The 14,817-nt window shown below is 45.7% G+C and overlaps 1 protein-coding gene across 2 annotated transcripts in view; it reads right to left on the minus strand.

The window, feature by feature from the left end:
* The window catches only part of LOC149984768 (autotaxin-like), a 43,472-nt gene extending 36,469 nt beyond the window's left edge, over positions 1 to 7,003 (minus strand). For both annotated transcript variants that reach the window (XM_090186129.1, XM_090186122.1), the window contains exons 1-6: positions 6,493 to 7,003; positions 6,163 to 6,268; positions 2,607 to 2,762; positions 2,119 to 2,244; positions 349 to 409; positions 106 to 203 (exon numbers count right to left, since the gene is read on the minus strand). In XM_090186129.1, coding sequence (XP_090042255.1) covers positions 106 to 203; positions 349 to 409; positions 2,119 to 2,244; positions 2,607 to 2,762; positions 6,163 to 6,268; positions 6,493 to 6,522 — 577 coding nt within the window. In that variant the 5' untranslated portion in view covers positions 6,523 to 7,003. The remainder of the gene's footprint in view (positions 1 to 105; positions 204 to 348; positions 410 to 2,118; positions 2,245 to 2,606; positions 2,763 to 6,162; positions 6,269 to 6,492) is intronic.
* Positions 7,004 to 14,817: the final 7,814 nt, after the last annotated feature.

The raw sequence follows: 14,817 nt of genomic DNA on the forward strand, positions 1-14,817 counted from the left end.
TTGTAAATAAGAATTTGTTCTTAACTGACTTGCCTAGTTTAATAAAGTGAATAAAGTAGCCCCTCTCAAATGAAGCCTTGTTATGGATGATTCATAATATCTTACTGAGTTTCTCGATGTTGGGGATCACTGTGCTTCCTCTCTTCATGTATGAGGCTCTGAACCCATCCACTGACACCATGATGAGAGGGGGACGGACAAACCTGGGGACAAAAGATCATGAGATTATCTCTGATGTTCTTACGGGGTTTTTTTTTTGTGAATCGCTGTGAAATAGTTGTGAAAGGTTAAACAAAAACATGTTTTTTTATATAAAAAGGTCTGAAGTGTGTAAATGGGATCTCTTACCCAGCCGGACATTCATGGGTTCTAATGTCTTCACAGTCATCCTGCAACCAAGTAGTGTCCCCTTACAAAGAAAGAGTTAAGAGTTAATATGAGGGTTCAATACAACCTTCCGCTACCACCATATAGGATACAGTCAGAGAGGTACATGACCAGTCAAAAGTTTTAGAACACCTACTCATTCAAGGGTTTTTCTTTATTTTTGCTATTTTCTACATTATAGACCAATAGTAATAACAAATATGGAATCATGTAGTAACCAAAAAAGTGTTAAACAAATCAAAATATATTTTATATTTGAGATTCTTCAAATAGCCACCCTTTGCCTTGATGACAGCTTTGCACACTCTTGGCATTCTCTCAACCAGCTTCACCTGGAATGCTTTTCCAACAGTCTTGAAGGAGTTCCCACATATGCTGAGCACTTGTTTGCTGCTATTTCCTTCACTCTGCGGTCCGACTCATCTCAAACCATCTCAATTTGGTTGAGGTCAGGTGATTGTGGAGGCCAGGTCATCTGATGCAGCACTCCATCCTCCCCCTTCTTGCTCAAATAGCCCTTATACAGCCTGGAGGTGTGTTGAGTCATTGTCCTGTTGAAAAACAATTGGTAGTCCCACTAAGCCCAAACCAGGTGGGATGGCGTATCGCTGCAGAATGCTGTGATAGCCATGCTGGTTAAATGTGCCTTGAATTCTAAATAAATCACAGACATTGTCACCGGCAATGCACCCCCACACCATAACACCTCCTCCTCCATGCTTTACGGTGGGAAATACACATGCAGAGATCATCCGTTCACCTACTCTGCGTCTCATAATGACACAGTGGTTGGAGCCAAAAATCTCCAATTTGGACTCATCAGGCCGAAGATCACATTTCCACCAGTCTAATGTCCATTGCTCGTGTTTCTTGGCCCAAGCAAGTCTCTTCTTATTGGTGTCCTTTAGTAGTGGTTTCTTTGCAGCAATTCGACCATGAAGGCCTGATTCACACAGTCTCTGAACAGCTGATGTTGAGATGTGTCTGTTACTTGAACTCTGTGAAGCATTTATTTGGGCTGCAATTTCTGAGGCTGGTAACTCTAATGAACTTATCTTCTGCAGCAGAGGTAACTCTGGGTCTTCCTTTCCTGTGGCGGTCCTCATGAGAGCCAGTTTCATCACAGCGCTTGATGGTTTTTGCGACTGCACTTGAAGAAACTTTCAAAGTTCTTGAAATTGACTGACCTTCATGTCTTAAAGTAATGATGGACTATCGTTTCTCTATGCATGTTTAAGCTGTTCTTGCCATAATATGGACTTGGCTGTTTACCAAATAAGGCTATCTTCTGTATACCACCCCTACTTTGTCACAACACAACTGATTGGTTGAAATGTATTAAGAATGAAATAAATTCCACAAATTAACTTTTAAGAGGGCACACCTGTTGCATTCCAAATGCATTCCAGGTGACTACCTCATGAAGCTGGTTGAGAGAATGCCAAGAGTGTGCAAAGTTGTCATCAAGGCAAAGGGTGGCTATTTGAAGAATCTCAAATATAAAATATATTTTGATTTGTTTAACACTTTTTGGGTTACTACATGATTCCATATGTGTTCTGTCATAGTTTTGATGTCTTCACTATTATTCTACAATGTAGAAAATAGTAAAAATAAAGAAAAACCCTTGAATGAGTAGGTGTTGTAAAGCTTTGGACCGATAGTGTATGTCATGACAACAACAGTCAGAAGGGTTGGCTAAAGCACACGCAGCACTAGTATCAGTCTAACCTTTACAGAGTGTTTTGTAGTTGGTACAGCAGTCTCCTTTGGCCAGACAGTCCTCAGAACAGTGACAGGCATGCTGGTCCTTCCTGGTCTCTCCACAGCGCTCCTTACTGCACTCAAACCCTCCCTCTGGACACAATCAATCATTTATTCAATCAATTAATGAGAGAGGATGTTACATAGGTAACAACGACCCATTAGAACTGCAGCAGGGTGTCCCATTCAACAATGAGTCAAGTCACCATAAGGTCATATACATGAGGTAGAAACTGACAGAGATGGTGATGGTCAGTAAGTATGAAGTAAAGCGTGTGTTCATTTTGAACCCTACATTGATGCAATACAACGTACTGAACATTCTGGAACATGTACAACTTGGACTGGGGAGAGGAGTTGAACTGAGATGTAAGACCACCATGTTGAGGGAACATGAAAGGGAGCAGGGGGGGACCACCAACCCAGACAGACAGGCTGGCAGGCTTCAGGCTTACCTGTTCTCAAGCAGTGCTCATCAAAATCCTGGCAGCAGCTGTTATAGGTTTTACATAAGTTGTCACAGCGGCAGTTGGGAGGTTCAGCCTCGTCCAATTCAAAGCATCTGTTCTTGCAGGATCCTGACGTGCTGATCCACGGGGAGTCTGAAGGAGCTGGCAGAGAGAGAGAGAGAGAGACAACCATTAACAACTACTGAGGGAGATGAAAGAGAGAGAGTCAACCATTAACAACTACTGAGGGAGATGAAAGGGAAAGAGAGAGAGAGAGAGAGAGAGAGAGAGACAACCGTTAATATCTACTGAGGGAGATGAAAGGGAGAGAGAGAGAGACAACCGTTAATATCTACTGATGGAGCTGGCAGGGAGAGAGAGAGAGAGACAACCGTTAATATCTACTGAGGGAGCTGGCAGGGAGAGAGAGCGAGACAACCATTAATATCTACCTAGGGAGCTGTCAGGGATAGAGAGACAACCGTTAATATCTAAAGAGGGAGCTGTCAGGGAGAGAGAGACAACCGTTAAAATTTACTGAGGGAGCTGGCAGGGAGAGAGAGACAACCGTTTATATCTACTGAGGGAGCTGTCAGGGAGAGAGAGAGAGAAAGAGAGAGAGAGACAACCGTTAATATCTACTGAGGGAGCTGTCAGGGAGAGAGAGAGAGAGAGAGAGAGACAACCGTTAATATCTACTGAGGGAGCTGTCAGGGAGAGAGATACAACCGTTAATATCTACTGAGGGAGCTGGCAGGGAGAGAGAGACAACCGTTAATATCTACTGAGGGAGCTGTCAGGGAGAGAGAGAGAGAGAGAGAGACAACCGTTAATATCTACTGAGGGAGCTGTCAGGGAGAGAGAGAGAGACAACCGTTAATATCTACTGAGGGAGCTGTCAGGGAGAAAGAGAGAGAGAGAGAGAGACAACCGTTAATATATACTGAGGGAGCTGTCAGGGAGAGAGAGACAACCGTTTATATCTACCTAGGGAGCTGTCAGAAAGAGAGAGAGAGACAACCGTTTAAATCTACTGAGGGAGCTGTCAGGGAGAGAGAGAGGGAGACAACCGTTAACATCTACTGGAGATATACTCTGAGAAACTATACTCTGAGAAAACTAGGTAGCACCTTTTTTTATGAGAGAGTATTGCAAGAGAAGCTTGGAGTATACTCTGAATCCATGCTCTGTTTCACTATTGAAAATAGAGCATGGATTCAGTCACTATGGATCCACAGCTGCTAGTAAGACAGTTCTATTTGGGTTTTAAAAATCTCTACTACTCAACACTTCCCTGAGGTTGGGGAGAGGGACACCTCCCTGAGGTTGGGGAGAGGAACACCTCCCTGAGGTTGGGGAGAGGGGGTCTTCCCTGAGGTTGGGGAGAGGGACACCAACCTGAGGTTGTGGAGAGGAACACCTCCCTGAGGTTGGGGAGAGGAACACCTCCCTGAGGTTGGGGAGAGGAACACCTCCCTGAGGTTGGGGAGAGGAACACCTCCCTGAGGTTGGGGAGAGGAACACCTCCCTGAGGTTGGGGAAAGGAACACTTCCCTGAGGTTGGGGAGAGGAACACCTCCTTGAGGTTGGGGAGAGAAACACCTCCCTGAGGTTGGGGAGAGGAAGTCTTCCCTGAGGTTGGGGAGAGGGACACCTCCCTGAGGTTGGGGAGAGGAACACCTCCCTGAGGTTGGGGAGAGAAACACCTCCCTGAGGTTGGGGAGAGGAAGTCTTCCCTGAAGTTGGGGAGAGGAACACCTCCCTGAGGTTGGGGAGAGGAGGTCTTCCCTGAAGTTGGGGAGAGAAACACCTCCCTGAGGTTGGGGAGAGGAAGTCTTCCCTGAGGTTGGGGAGAGAAACACCTCCCTGAGGTTGGGGAGAGAAACACCTCCCTGAGGTTGGGGAGAGGAGTCTTCCCTGAGGTTGGGGAGAGGAAGTCTTCCCTGAGGTTGGGGAGAGGGACACCTCCCTGAGGTTGGGGAGAGGAGGTCTTCCCTGAAGTTGGGGAGAGAAACACCTCCCTGAGGTTGGGGAGAGGAAGTCTTCCCTGAGGTTGGGGAGAGGAACACTTCCCTGAGGTTGGGGAGAGAAACACCTCCCTGAGGTTGGGGAGAGAAACACCTCCCTGAGGTTGGGGAGAGGAACACCTCCCTGAGGTTGGGGAGAGAAACACCTCCCTGAGGTTGGGGAGAGGGACACCTCCCTGAGGTTGTGGAGAGGAACACCTCCCTGAGGTTGGGGAGAGAAACACCTCCCTGGGGTTGTGGAGAGGAACACCTCCCTGAGGTTGGGGAGAGGGACACCTCCCTGAGGTTGGGGAGAGGAACACCTCCCTGAGGTTGGGGAGAGGAAGTTTCCCCTGAGGTTGGTGAGAGGAAGTATTCCCAGAGGTTGGGGAGAGTAACTCTTCCCTGAAGTTGGGGATAGGAAGTTTCCCCTGAGATTGGGGAGAGGAACAGAGGGAACCAAGCCAGTGTAACATACAGTACACAATAAGATGTTCCTTGTGGATTCAGGAACAAACCTGCAGCAGGAAAAACCTGGGCAACGCCAGGAGAAGCACGTGGACGAATTCTGTGAAGATTCAAACTCAGTTTACTGCACAGGAAAAGCTGTATGAGGCATATAACTAGTAATTTACTCGATGTCAAACCCATCCCAGACACAGTGAATGAACTGGATGAAAGGAAACAAACTACCTGTGAAGGAAAGATTACAATGTCCTTTCACAGCTGTGCAGTGGGATCTTTGACAAGTTTCCCGACAGTATAATTCAAACCTCTGAGTTTTTACATGCAGACCAGGTCAGAATATGTGGAGCAGAAACGTCTGAATAGCTCCCTTTATATTGACACAAGGTAGAGCCGAGCAAACAAACCCCTAATATACACGAACAGGCCAATCACTAGCGAAAAGGACAACAGTAATCGTTTGTTACACTTAAACGCTCTTTGCTTATTAGTTCTGTGTACACTGGCAGACAGATCTGATAGAAAACGATGTGCAAATAAACTGCATTTTGAATTCCATCGCTACGGTTACCTCAGGGAACATAGTGAGTTCCGTATAATGTATGTTGCTCATGTTTAAAGATCATCTAGATGGTAAATGGATTCCATGTTAAGTCTACAGGCTGTTGAGTGATTGATTACTTTGTCCCGAAGTCAGTTTAAGATTTAGTTTAATGTCTCCGGGAATCAAAGACAGTTTTCTGTCTGACTTGTTTAAAATGGCAAAAGAAAAGTTGGCTTTATATACATTTACAGCCAGAATACATAAAGGCTTTTCCAAAACATACTGTAAAGCTTATTTTGGTAACTAAATGACAGATAAAATGATTCAGCTGTGCTTGTAGTATACCATGCACAATGTTAGTGCAGAACACCCAATATGTCATTATACAAACATTTATTTTTAAATTCACAATTTCAATACTGTAATAGACAAAAAAATAATACCCATCAACTATTGTCAGAGAGAGAGAGATAGAGAGAAAGGGAGAGATGGAAGTCCCCCCAAAATATCTATATTTATTGCAAAACAGTTGTCCAATCTTGCTTACTGTCTGTCCTTGAAGAAGCAGCCTCCTCTACAGACCTTTCAGGGCGGTCATAAACATACCCCGAGCAGATATCCGAACCACAGACGACGGAGAGGACACAGAACATCTTTGAAAATGAACGAAACAACAGATAAATGATACAATTCTACAAAATATTGTCACATAAAATGAAACGTGAAACATATGAGGCGATAACGACAAGTCTCCCACAGTAAATATAGCGGGGAGCATGCCAGAACAATCCATCATAACCCAGGTATTCTCTCTTGAACATCCTACATTGTAATATCACAGAGTTTTCTAAACCATCTTTGGTCATTTCCATCATACCTGTTTAAATGATATCTTATATTTCCCCATTATGTCAGGTCCGTCCTACAGAATTCATGTGTTTATCGCAGTGGTCCCTGTTCGGTTCGTTACCGTGCGTCCTGACTGCACCCCGACTATCACTAAGACTGAGCGCAAGAACGGTGTGGTGGCCAAGTTTTGTGATTTCAGATGAACACCTGTTCACGGTGCCAGAGGGAGCTTCCTTCCAGCTCTCAAGCCACTAAATCAAGGAAAAGTGCTTATGCTGCCGTTTCATTTTACTGCGCGCAGTGCGCGGTAGGATACTAAACAATGAATGCAAGGAGAGACCACCCCGGTGAATGCATAACAATACCCTTTGATACTTTTCAAATCGGTCGCCACTTTGAAATGATCATCATCATCCCCTTGTACTGCAAATGATTTAGAAAACAAAAGGAGAGTAAAACTTCCTTGCTGAAAGCCCTGAAAACATCTGACAACCAGTAATAAACGCATAATAGTCATGGGCGCCTATTCGCAAAACATAAGTTCTCATTGTAAACGGAAAGGGACACATGCGGACGCACACGACGCATTTGCATGGATCATAAAGCCTTACAGAACCAATTTCCAAAGAACCATGATTCTCTGCCGAGTGATGCCTGCTCCTAGTCTGCTCTAGACTGGAGTGATTTATACCCTAACTAACCCTGGAACAAGTTATACCCAAACTAACCCTGGTGGGATTTAAACCCCAACTAACCCTGGAACAAGTTATACCCAAACTAACCCTGGTGGGATTTATACCCTAACTAACTAACCCTGGTGTGAGTTATACCCAAACTAACCCTGGTGTGAGTTATACCCAAACTAACACTGGAGTGATTTATACCCAAACTAACCCTGGTGTGAGTTATACCCAAACTAACCCTGGAGTGAGTTATACCCAAACTAACCCTGGTGGGATTTATACCCAAACTAACCCTGGTGTGATTTATACCCTAACTAACCCTGGAGTGAGTTATACCCAAACTAACACTGGAGTGATTTATACCCAAACTAACCCTGGTGTGAGTTATACCCAAACTAACCCTGGAGTGAGTTATACCCAAACTAACCCTGGTGGGATTTATACCCAAACTAACCCTGCTGGGATTTATACCCTAACTAACCCTGGAGTGAGTTATACCCAAACTAACCCTGGAGTGAGTTATACCCAAACTAACCCTGGTGTGAGTTGTACCCTAACTAACCCTGCTGGGATTTATACCCTAACTAACCCTGGAGTGAGTTATACCCAAACTAACCCTGGTGTGAGTTATACCCAAACTAACCCTGGTGTGAGTTATACCCAAACTAACACTGGTGTGATTTATACCCAAACTAACCCTGGAGTGAGTTATACCCTAACTAACCCTGGAGTGAGTTATACCCAAACTAACCCTGGTGTGAGTTATACCCAAACTAACCCTGGTGTGAGTTATACCCAAACTAACACTGGTGTGAGTTATACCCAAACTAACACTGGTGTGATTTATACCCTAACTAACCCTGGAGTGAGTTATACCCAAACTAACCCTGGTGTGAGTTATACCCAAACTAACACTGGTGTGAGTTATACCCAAACTAACCCTGGTGGGATTTAAACCCTAACTAACCCTGGAACAAGTTATACCCAAACTAACCCTGGTGGGATTTATACCCTAACTAACCCTGGAGTGAGTTATACCCTAACTAACCCTGGAGTGAGTTATACCCAAACTAACCCTGGTGTGAGTTATACCCAAACTAACCCTGGTGTGAGTTATACCCAAACTAACCCTGGTGTGAGTTATACCCAAACTAACACTGGTGTGAGTTATACCCTAACTAACCCTGGAGTGAGTTATACCCTAACTAACCCTGGAGTGAGTTATACCCAAACTAACCCTGGTGTGAGTTATACCCAAACTAACCCTGGTGTGAGTTATACCCAAACTAACCCTGGTGGGATTTATACCCTAACTAACCCTGGAACAAGTTATACCCAAACTAACCCTGGAGTGAGTTATACCCAAACTAACCCTGGTGTGAGTTATACCCAAACTAACACTGGTGTGAGTTATACCCAAACTAACACTGGTGTGATTTATACCCAAACTAACACTGGTGTGATTTATACCCAAACTAACACTGGTGTGATTTATACCCAAACTAACCCTGGTGTGATTTATACCCAAACTAACCCTGGTGTGAGTTATACCCTAACTAACCCTGGAGTGAGTTATACCCAAACTAACACTGGTGTGATTTATACCCTAACTAACCCTGGAGTGAGTTATACCCAAACTAACACTGGTGTGATTTATACCCAAACTAACACTGGTGTGATTTATACCCAAACTAACACTGGTGTGAGTTATACCCAAACTAACACTGGTGTGATTTATACCCAAACTAACCCTGGTGTGATTTATACCCAAACTAACCCTGGTGTGATTTATACCCAAACTAACCCTGGTGTGATTTATACCCAAACTAACCCTGGTGTGAGTTATACCCAAACTAACACTGGTGTGATTTATACCCAAACTAACCCTGGTGTGATTTATACCCAAACTAACACTGGTGTGATTTATACCCAAACTAACACTGGTGTGATTTATACCCAAACTAACACTGGTGTGATTTATACCCAAACTAACACTGGTGTGATTTATACCCAAACTAACACTGGTGTGATTTATACCCAAACTAACCCTGCTGGGATTTATACCCTAACTAACCCTGGAGTGAGTTATACCCAAACTAACCCTGGTGTGATTTATACCCAAACTAACCCTGGTGGGATTTATACCCAAACTAACACTGGTGTGATTTATACCCAAACTAACACTGGGCTGAGTTTACCATAACTAACCCTGGTTCTAACACTGGACTGAGTTGTACCATAACTAACCCTGGTTCTAACACTGGTTCTAACACTGGACTGAGTTGTACCATAACTAACCCCGGTTCTAACCCTGGACTGAGTTGTACCATAACTAACCCTGGTTCTAACACTGGACTGAGTTGTACCATAACTAACCCTGGTTCTAACACTGGACTGAGTTGTACCATAACTAACCCTGGTTCTAACACTGGGCTGAGTTGTACCATAACTAACCCTGGTTCTAATACTGGACTGAGTTGTACCATAACTAACCCTGGTTCTAACCCTGGTTCTAACACTGGGCTGAGTTGTACCATAACTAACCCTGGACTGAGTTGTACCATAACTAACCCTGGTTCTAACACTGGACTGAGTTGTACCATAACTAACCCTGGTTCTAACCCTGGTTCTAACACTGGGCTGAGTTGTACCATAACTAACCCTGGACTGAGTTGTACCATAACTAACCCTGGTTCTAACACTGGACTGAGTTGTACCATAACTAACCCTGGACTGAGTTGTACCATAACTAACCCTGGTTCTAACACTGGACTGAGTTGTACCATAACTAACCCTGGACTGAGTTGTACCATAACTAACCCTGGACTGAGTTGTACCATAACTAACCCCGGTTCTAACCCTGGGCTGAGTTGTACCATAACTAACCCTGGTTCTAACACTGGGCTGAGTTGTACCATAACTAACCCTGGTTCTAACACTGGTTCTAACACTGGACTGAGTTGTACCATAACTAACCCCGGTTCTAACCCTGGTTCTAACACTGGACTGAGTTGTACCATAACTAACCCTGGTTCTAATACTGGACTGAGTTGTACCATAACTAACCCTGGTTCTAACACTGGACTGAGTTGTACCATAACTAACCCCGGTTCTAACACTGGTTCTAACACTGGACTGAGTTGTACCATAACTAACCCCGGTTCTAACCCTGGTTCTAACACTGGGTTGAGTTGTACCATAACTAACCCTGGTTCTAACCCTGGTTCTAACACTGGACTGAGTTGTACCATAACTAACCCCGGTTCTAACCCTGGCTCTAACACTGGGCTGAGTTGTACCATAACTAACCCTGGTTCTAACACTGGACTGAGTTGTACCATAACTAACCCTGGTTCTAATACTGGTTCTAACACTGGACTGAGTTGTACCATAACTAACCCTGGTTCTAACACTGGGCTGAGTTGTACCATAACTAACCCTGGTTCTAACCCTGGTTTTTAACACTGGACTGAGTTGTACCATAACTAACCCTGGTTCTAACACTGGGCTGAGTTGTACCATAACTAACCCTGGTTCTAACACTGGGCTGAGTTGTACCATAACTAACCCTGGTTCTAACACTGGGCTGAGTTGTACCATAACTAACCCTGGTTCTAACCCTGGTTCTAACACTGGACTGAGTTGTACCATAACTAACCCTGGTTCTAACACTGGGCTGAGTTGTACCATAACTAACCCTGGTTCTAACACTGGGCTGAGTTGTACCATAACTAACCCTGGTTCTAACACTGGGCTGAGTTGTACCATAACTAACCCTGGTTCTAACCCTGGTTCTAACACTGGGCTGAGTTGTACCATAACTAACCCTGGTTCTAACACTGGGCTGAGTTGTACCATAACTAACCCTGGTTCTAACCCTGGTTCTAACACTGGACTGAGTTGTACCATAACTAACCCTGGTTCTAACACTGGACTGAGTTGTACCATAACTAACCCTGGTTCTAACACTGGACTGAGTTGTACCATAACTAACCCTGGTTCTAACACTGGACTGAGTTGTACCATAACTAACCCTGGTTCTAACACTGGGCTGAGTTGTACCATAACTAACCCTGGTTCTAACCCTGGTTCTAACACTGGACTGAGTTGTACCATAACTAACCCTGGTTCTAACACTGGACTGAGTTGTACCATAACTAACCCCGGTTCTAACACTGGTTCTAACACTGGACTGAGTTGTACCATAACTAACCCCGGTTCTAACCCTGGTTCTAACACTGGGCTGAGTTGTACCATAACTAACCCTGGTTCTAACCCTGGTTCTAACACTGGACTGAGTTGTACCATAACTAACCCCGGTTCTAACCCTGGTTCTAACCCTGGACTGAGTTGTACCATAACTAACTCTGGTTCTAATACTGGTTCTAACACTGGACTGAGTTGTACCATAACTAACCCTGGTTCTAACACTGGGCTGAGTTGTACCATAACTAACCCTGGTTCTAACACTGGACTGAGTTGTACCATAACTAACCCTGGTTCTAACACTGGGCTGAGTTGTACCATAACTAACCCTGGTTCTAACACTGGGCTGAGTTGTACCATAACTAACCCTGGTTCTAACACTGGGCTGAGTTGTACCATAACTAACCCTGGTTCTAACACTGGACTGAGTTGTACCATAACTAACCCTGGTTCTAACACTGGGCTGAGTTGTACCATAACTAACCCTGGTTCTAACACTGGGCTGAGTTGTACCATAACTAACCCTGGTTCTAACACTGGGCTGAGTTGTACCATAACTAACCCTGGTTCTAACACTGGACTGAGTTGTACCATAACTAACCCTGGTTCTAACACTGGACTGAGTTGTACCATAACTAACCCTGGTTCTAACACTGGACTGAGTTGTACCATAACTAACCCTGGTTCTAACACTGGGCTGAGTTGTACCATAACTAACCCTGGTTCTAACACTGGGCTGAGTTGTACCATAACTAACCCTGGTTCTAACCCTGGTTCTAACACTGGACTGAGTTGTACCATAACTAACCCTGGTTCTAACACTGGACTGAGATGTTCCATAACTAACCCTGGTTCTAATACTGGACTGAGTTGTACCATAACTAACCCTGGTTCTAACACTGGGCTGAGTTGTACCATAACTAACCCTGGTTCTAACCCTGGTTCTAACACTGGACTGAGTTGTACCATAACTAACCCCGGTTCTAACCCTGGTTCTAACCCTGGACTGAGTTGTACCATAACTAACCCTGGTTCTAATACTGGTTCTAACCCTGGACTGAGTTGTACCATAACTAACCCCGGTTCTAACCCTGGACTGAGTTGTACCATAACTAACCCTGGTTCTAACACTGGGCTGAGTTGTACCATAACTAACCCCGGTTCTAACCCTGGTTCTAACACTGGTTCTAACCCTGGACTGAGTTGTACCATAACTAACCCTGGTTCTAACCCTGGACTGAGTTGTACCATAACTAACCCTGGTTCTAACACTGGGCTGAGTTGTACCATAACTAACCCCGGTTCTAACACTGGTTCTAACCCTGGACTGAGTTGTACCATAACTAACCCTGGTTCTAACACTGGGCTGAGTTGTACCATAACTAACCCTGGTTCTAACACTGGGCTGAGTTGTACCATAACTAACCCTGGTTCTAACACTGGACTGAGTTGTACCATAACTAACCCTGGTTCTAACACTGGACTGAGTTGTACCATAACTAACCCTGGTTCTAACCCTGGTTCTAACACTGGACTGAGTTGTACCATAACTAACCCTGGTTCTAACACTGGTTCTAACACTGGACTGAGTTGTACCATAACTAACCCTGGTTCTAATACTGGTTCTAACACTGGACTGAGTTGTACCATAACTAACCCCGGTTCTAACCCTGGTTCTAACACTGGGCTGAGTTGTACCATAACTAACCATGGTTCTAACCCTGGACTGAGTTGTACCATAACTAACCCTGGTTCTAACACTGGACTGAGTTGTACCATAACTAACCCTGGTTCTAACCCTGGTTCTAACCCTGGACTGAGTTGTACCATAACTAACCCCTGGTGCTTTCTGCCTCCAGGACAGACCACACAGGATTTGGCAGAGTCGGTGGAGGACTGGAGCGCCATTGGTTTGTTGCCAATAGATACGTTTGTTTTGTCATTCAGGGTTTGATGAGGGAAACAACAAATCAAATGTAAAAATGTATATTGTTGCAGATATGGGAAGATTCCAGAGTAGATTATTATACTCAACCTGACAAGAATATGATTACTGAGTTCAAATGGAAACGGAGCAAACATGACAAGAAACTCACCAATTTGGGACATGTGAGGAGATTAGGTCAAGAACCAGAGCACTGAAAGATGTTACTGGGCCGAGCAGTGAGGTAGTCGTTAGTCGTTACTGGGCAGAACAGTGAGGTAGTCATTAGTCGTTATTACCCGGCAGTGAGGTAGTCATTAGTCGTTACTGTGCAGAGCAGTGAGGTAGTCATTAGTCGTTACTGGGCAGAGCAGTGAGGTAGTCATTAGTCGTTATTACCCGGCAGTGAGGTAGTCATTAGTCGTTACTACCCGGCAGTGAGGTAGTCATTAGTCGTTACTACCCGGCAGTGAGGTAGTAGTTACTGTGCTGGGCAGTGAGGTAGTCGTTACTGGGCTGGGCAGTGAGGTAGTCGTTAGTCGTTACTGGGCCGGCAGTGAGGTAGTCAGTCGTTAGCCGTTACTGGGCCGGCAGTGAGGTAGTCGTTAGCCGTTACTGGGCCGGCAGTGAGGTAGTCGTTAGTCGTTACTGGGCCGGGCAGTGAGGTAGTCGTTACTGGGCCGGGCAGTGAGGTAGTCGTTACTGGGCCGGCAGTGAGGTAGTCGTTACTGGGCTGGGCAGTGAGGTAGTCGTTACTGGGCCGGGCAGTGAGGTAGTCGTTACTGGGCCGGCAGTGAGGTAGTCGTTACTGGGCTGGGCAGTGAGGTAGTCATTACTGGGCCGGCAGTGAGGTAGTCGTTACTGGGCCGGGCAGTGAGGTAGTCGTTACTGAGCCGGGCAGTGATGTAGTAGTTACTGGGCCGGCAGTGAGGTAGTCGTTACTGGGCTGGGCAGTGAGGTAGTCGTTAGTCGTTACTGGGCCGGCAGTGAGGTAGTCGTTACTGGGCCGGGCAGTGAGGTAGTCGTTACTGGGCCGGGCAGTGAGGTAGTCGTTACTGGGCTGGGCAGTGAGGTAGTCGTTACTGGGCCGGCAGTGAGGTAGTCGTTACTGGGCCGGGCAGTGAGGTAGTCATTACTGGGCCGGCAGTGAGGTAGTCGTTACTGGGCCGGCAGTGAGGTAGTCGTTACTGGGTCGGCAGTGAGGTAGTCATTACTGGGCCGGCAGTGAGGTAGTCGTTACTGGGCCGGCAGTGAGGTAGTCGTTACTGGGCCGGCAGTGAGGTAGTCGTTACTGGGCCGGGCAGTGAGGTAGTCATTACTGGGCCGGCAGTGAGGTAGTCGTTACTGGGCTGGGCAGTGAGGTAGTCGTTACTGGGCCGGCAGTGAGGTAGTCGTTACTGGGCTGGGCAGTGAGGTAGTCATTACTGGGCCGGCAGTGAGGTAGTCATTACTGGGCCGGCAGTGAGGTAGTCGTTACTGGGCCGGCAGTGAGGTAGTCATTACTGGGCCGGCAGTGAGGTAGTCGTTACTGGGCTGGGCA

Source organism: Oncorhynchus mykiss, chromosome 2, assembly GCF_057628025.1.
Source record: "Oncorhynchus mykiss isolate SJ-2025 chromosome 2, ASM5762802v1, whole genome shotgun sequence".
Taxonomy (NCBI): Eukaryota; Metazoa; Chordata; class Actinopteri; order Salmoniformes; family Salmonidae; genus Oncorhynchus; species Oncorhynchus mykiss.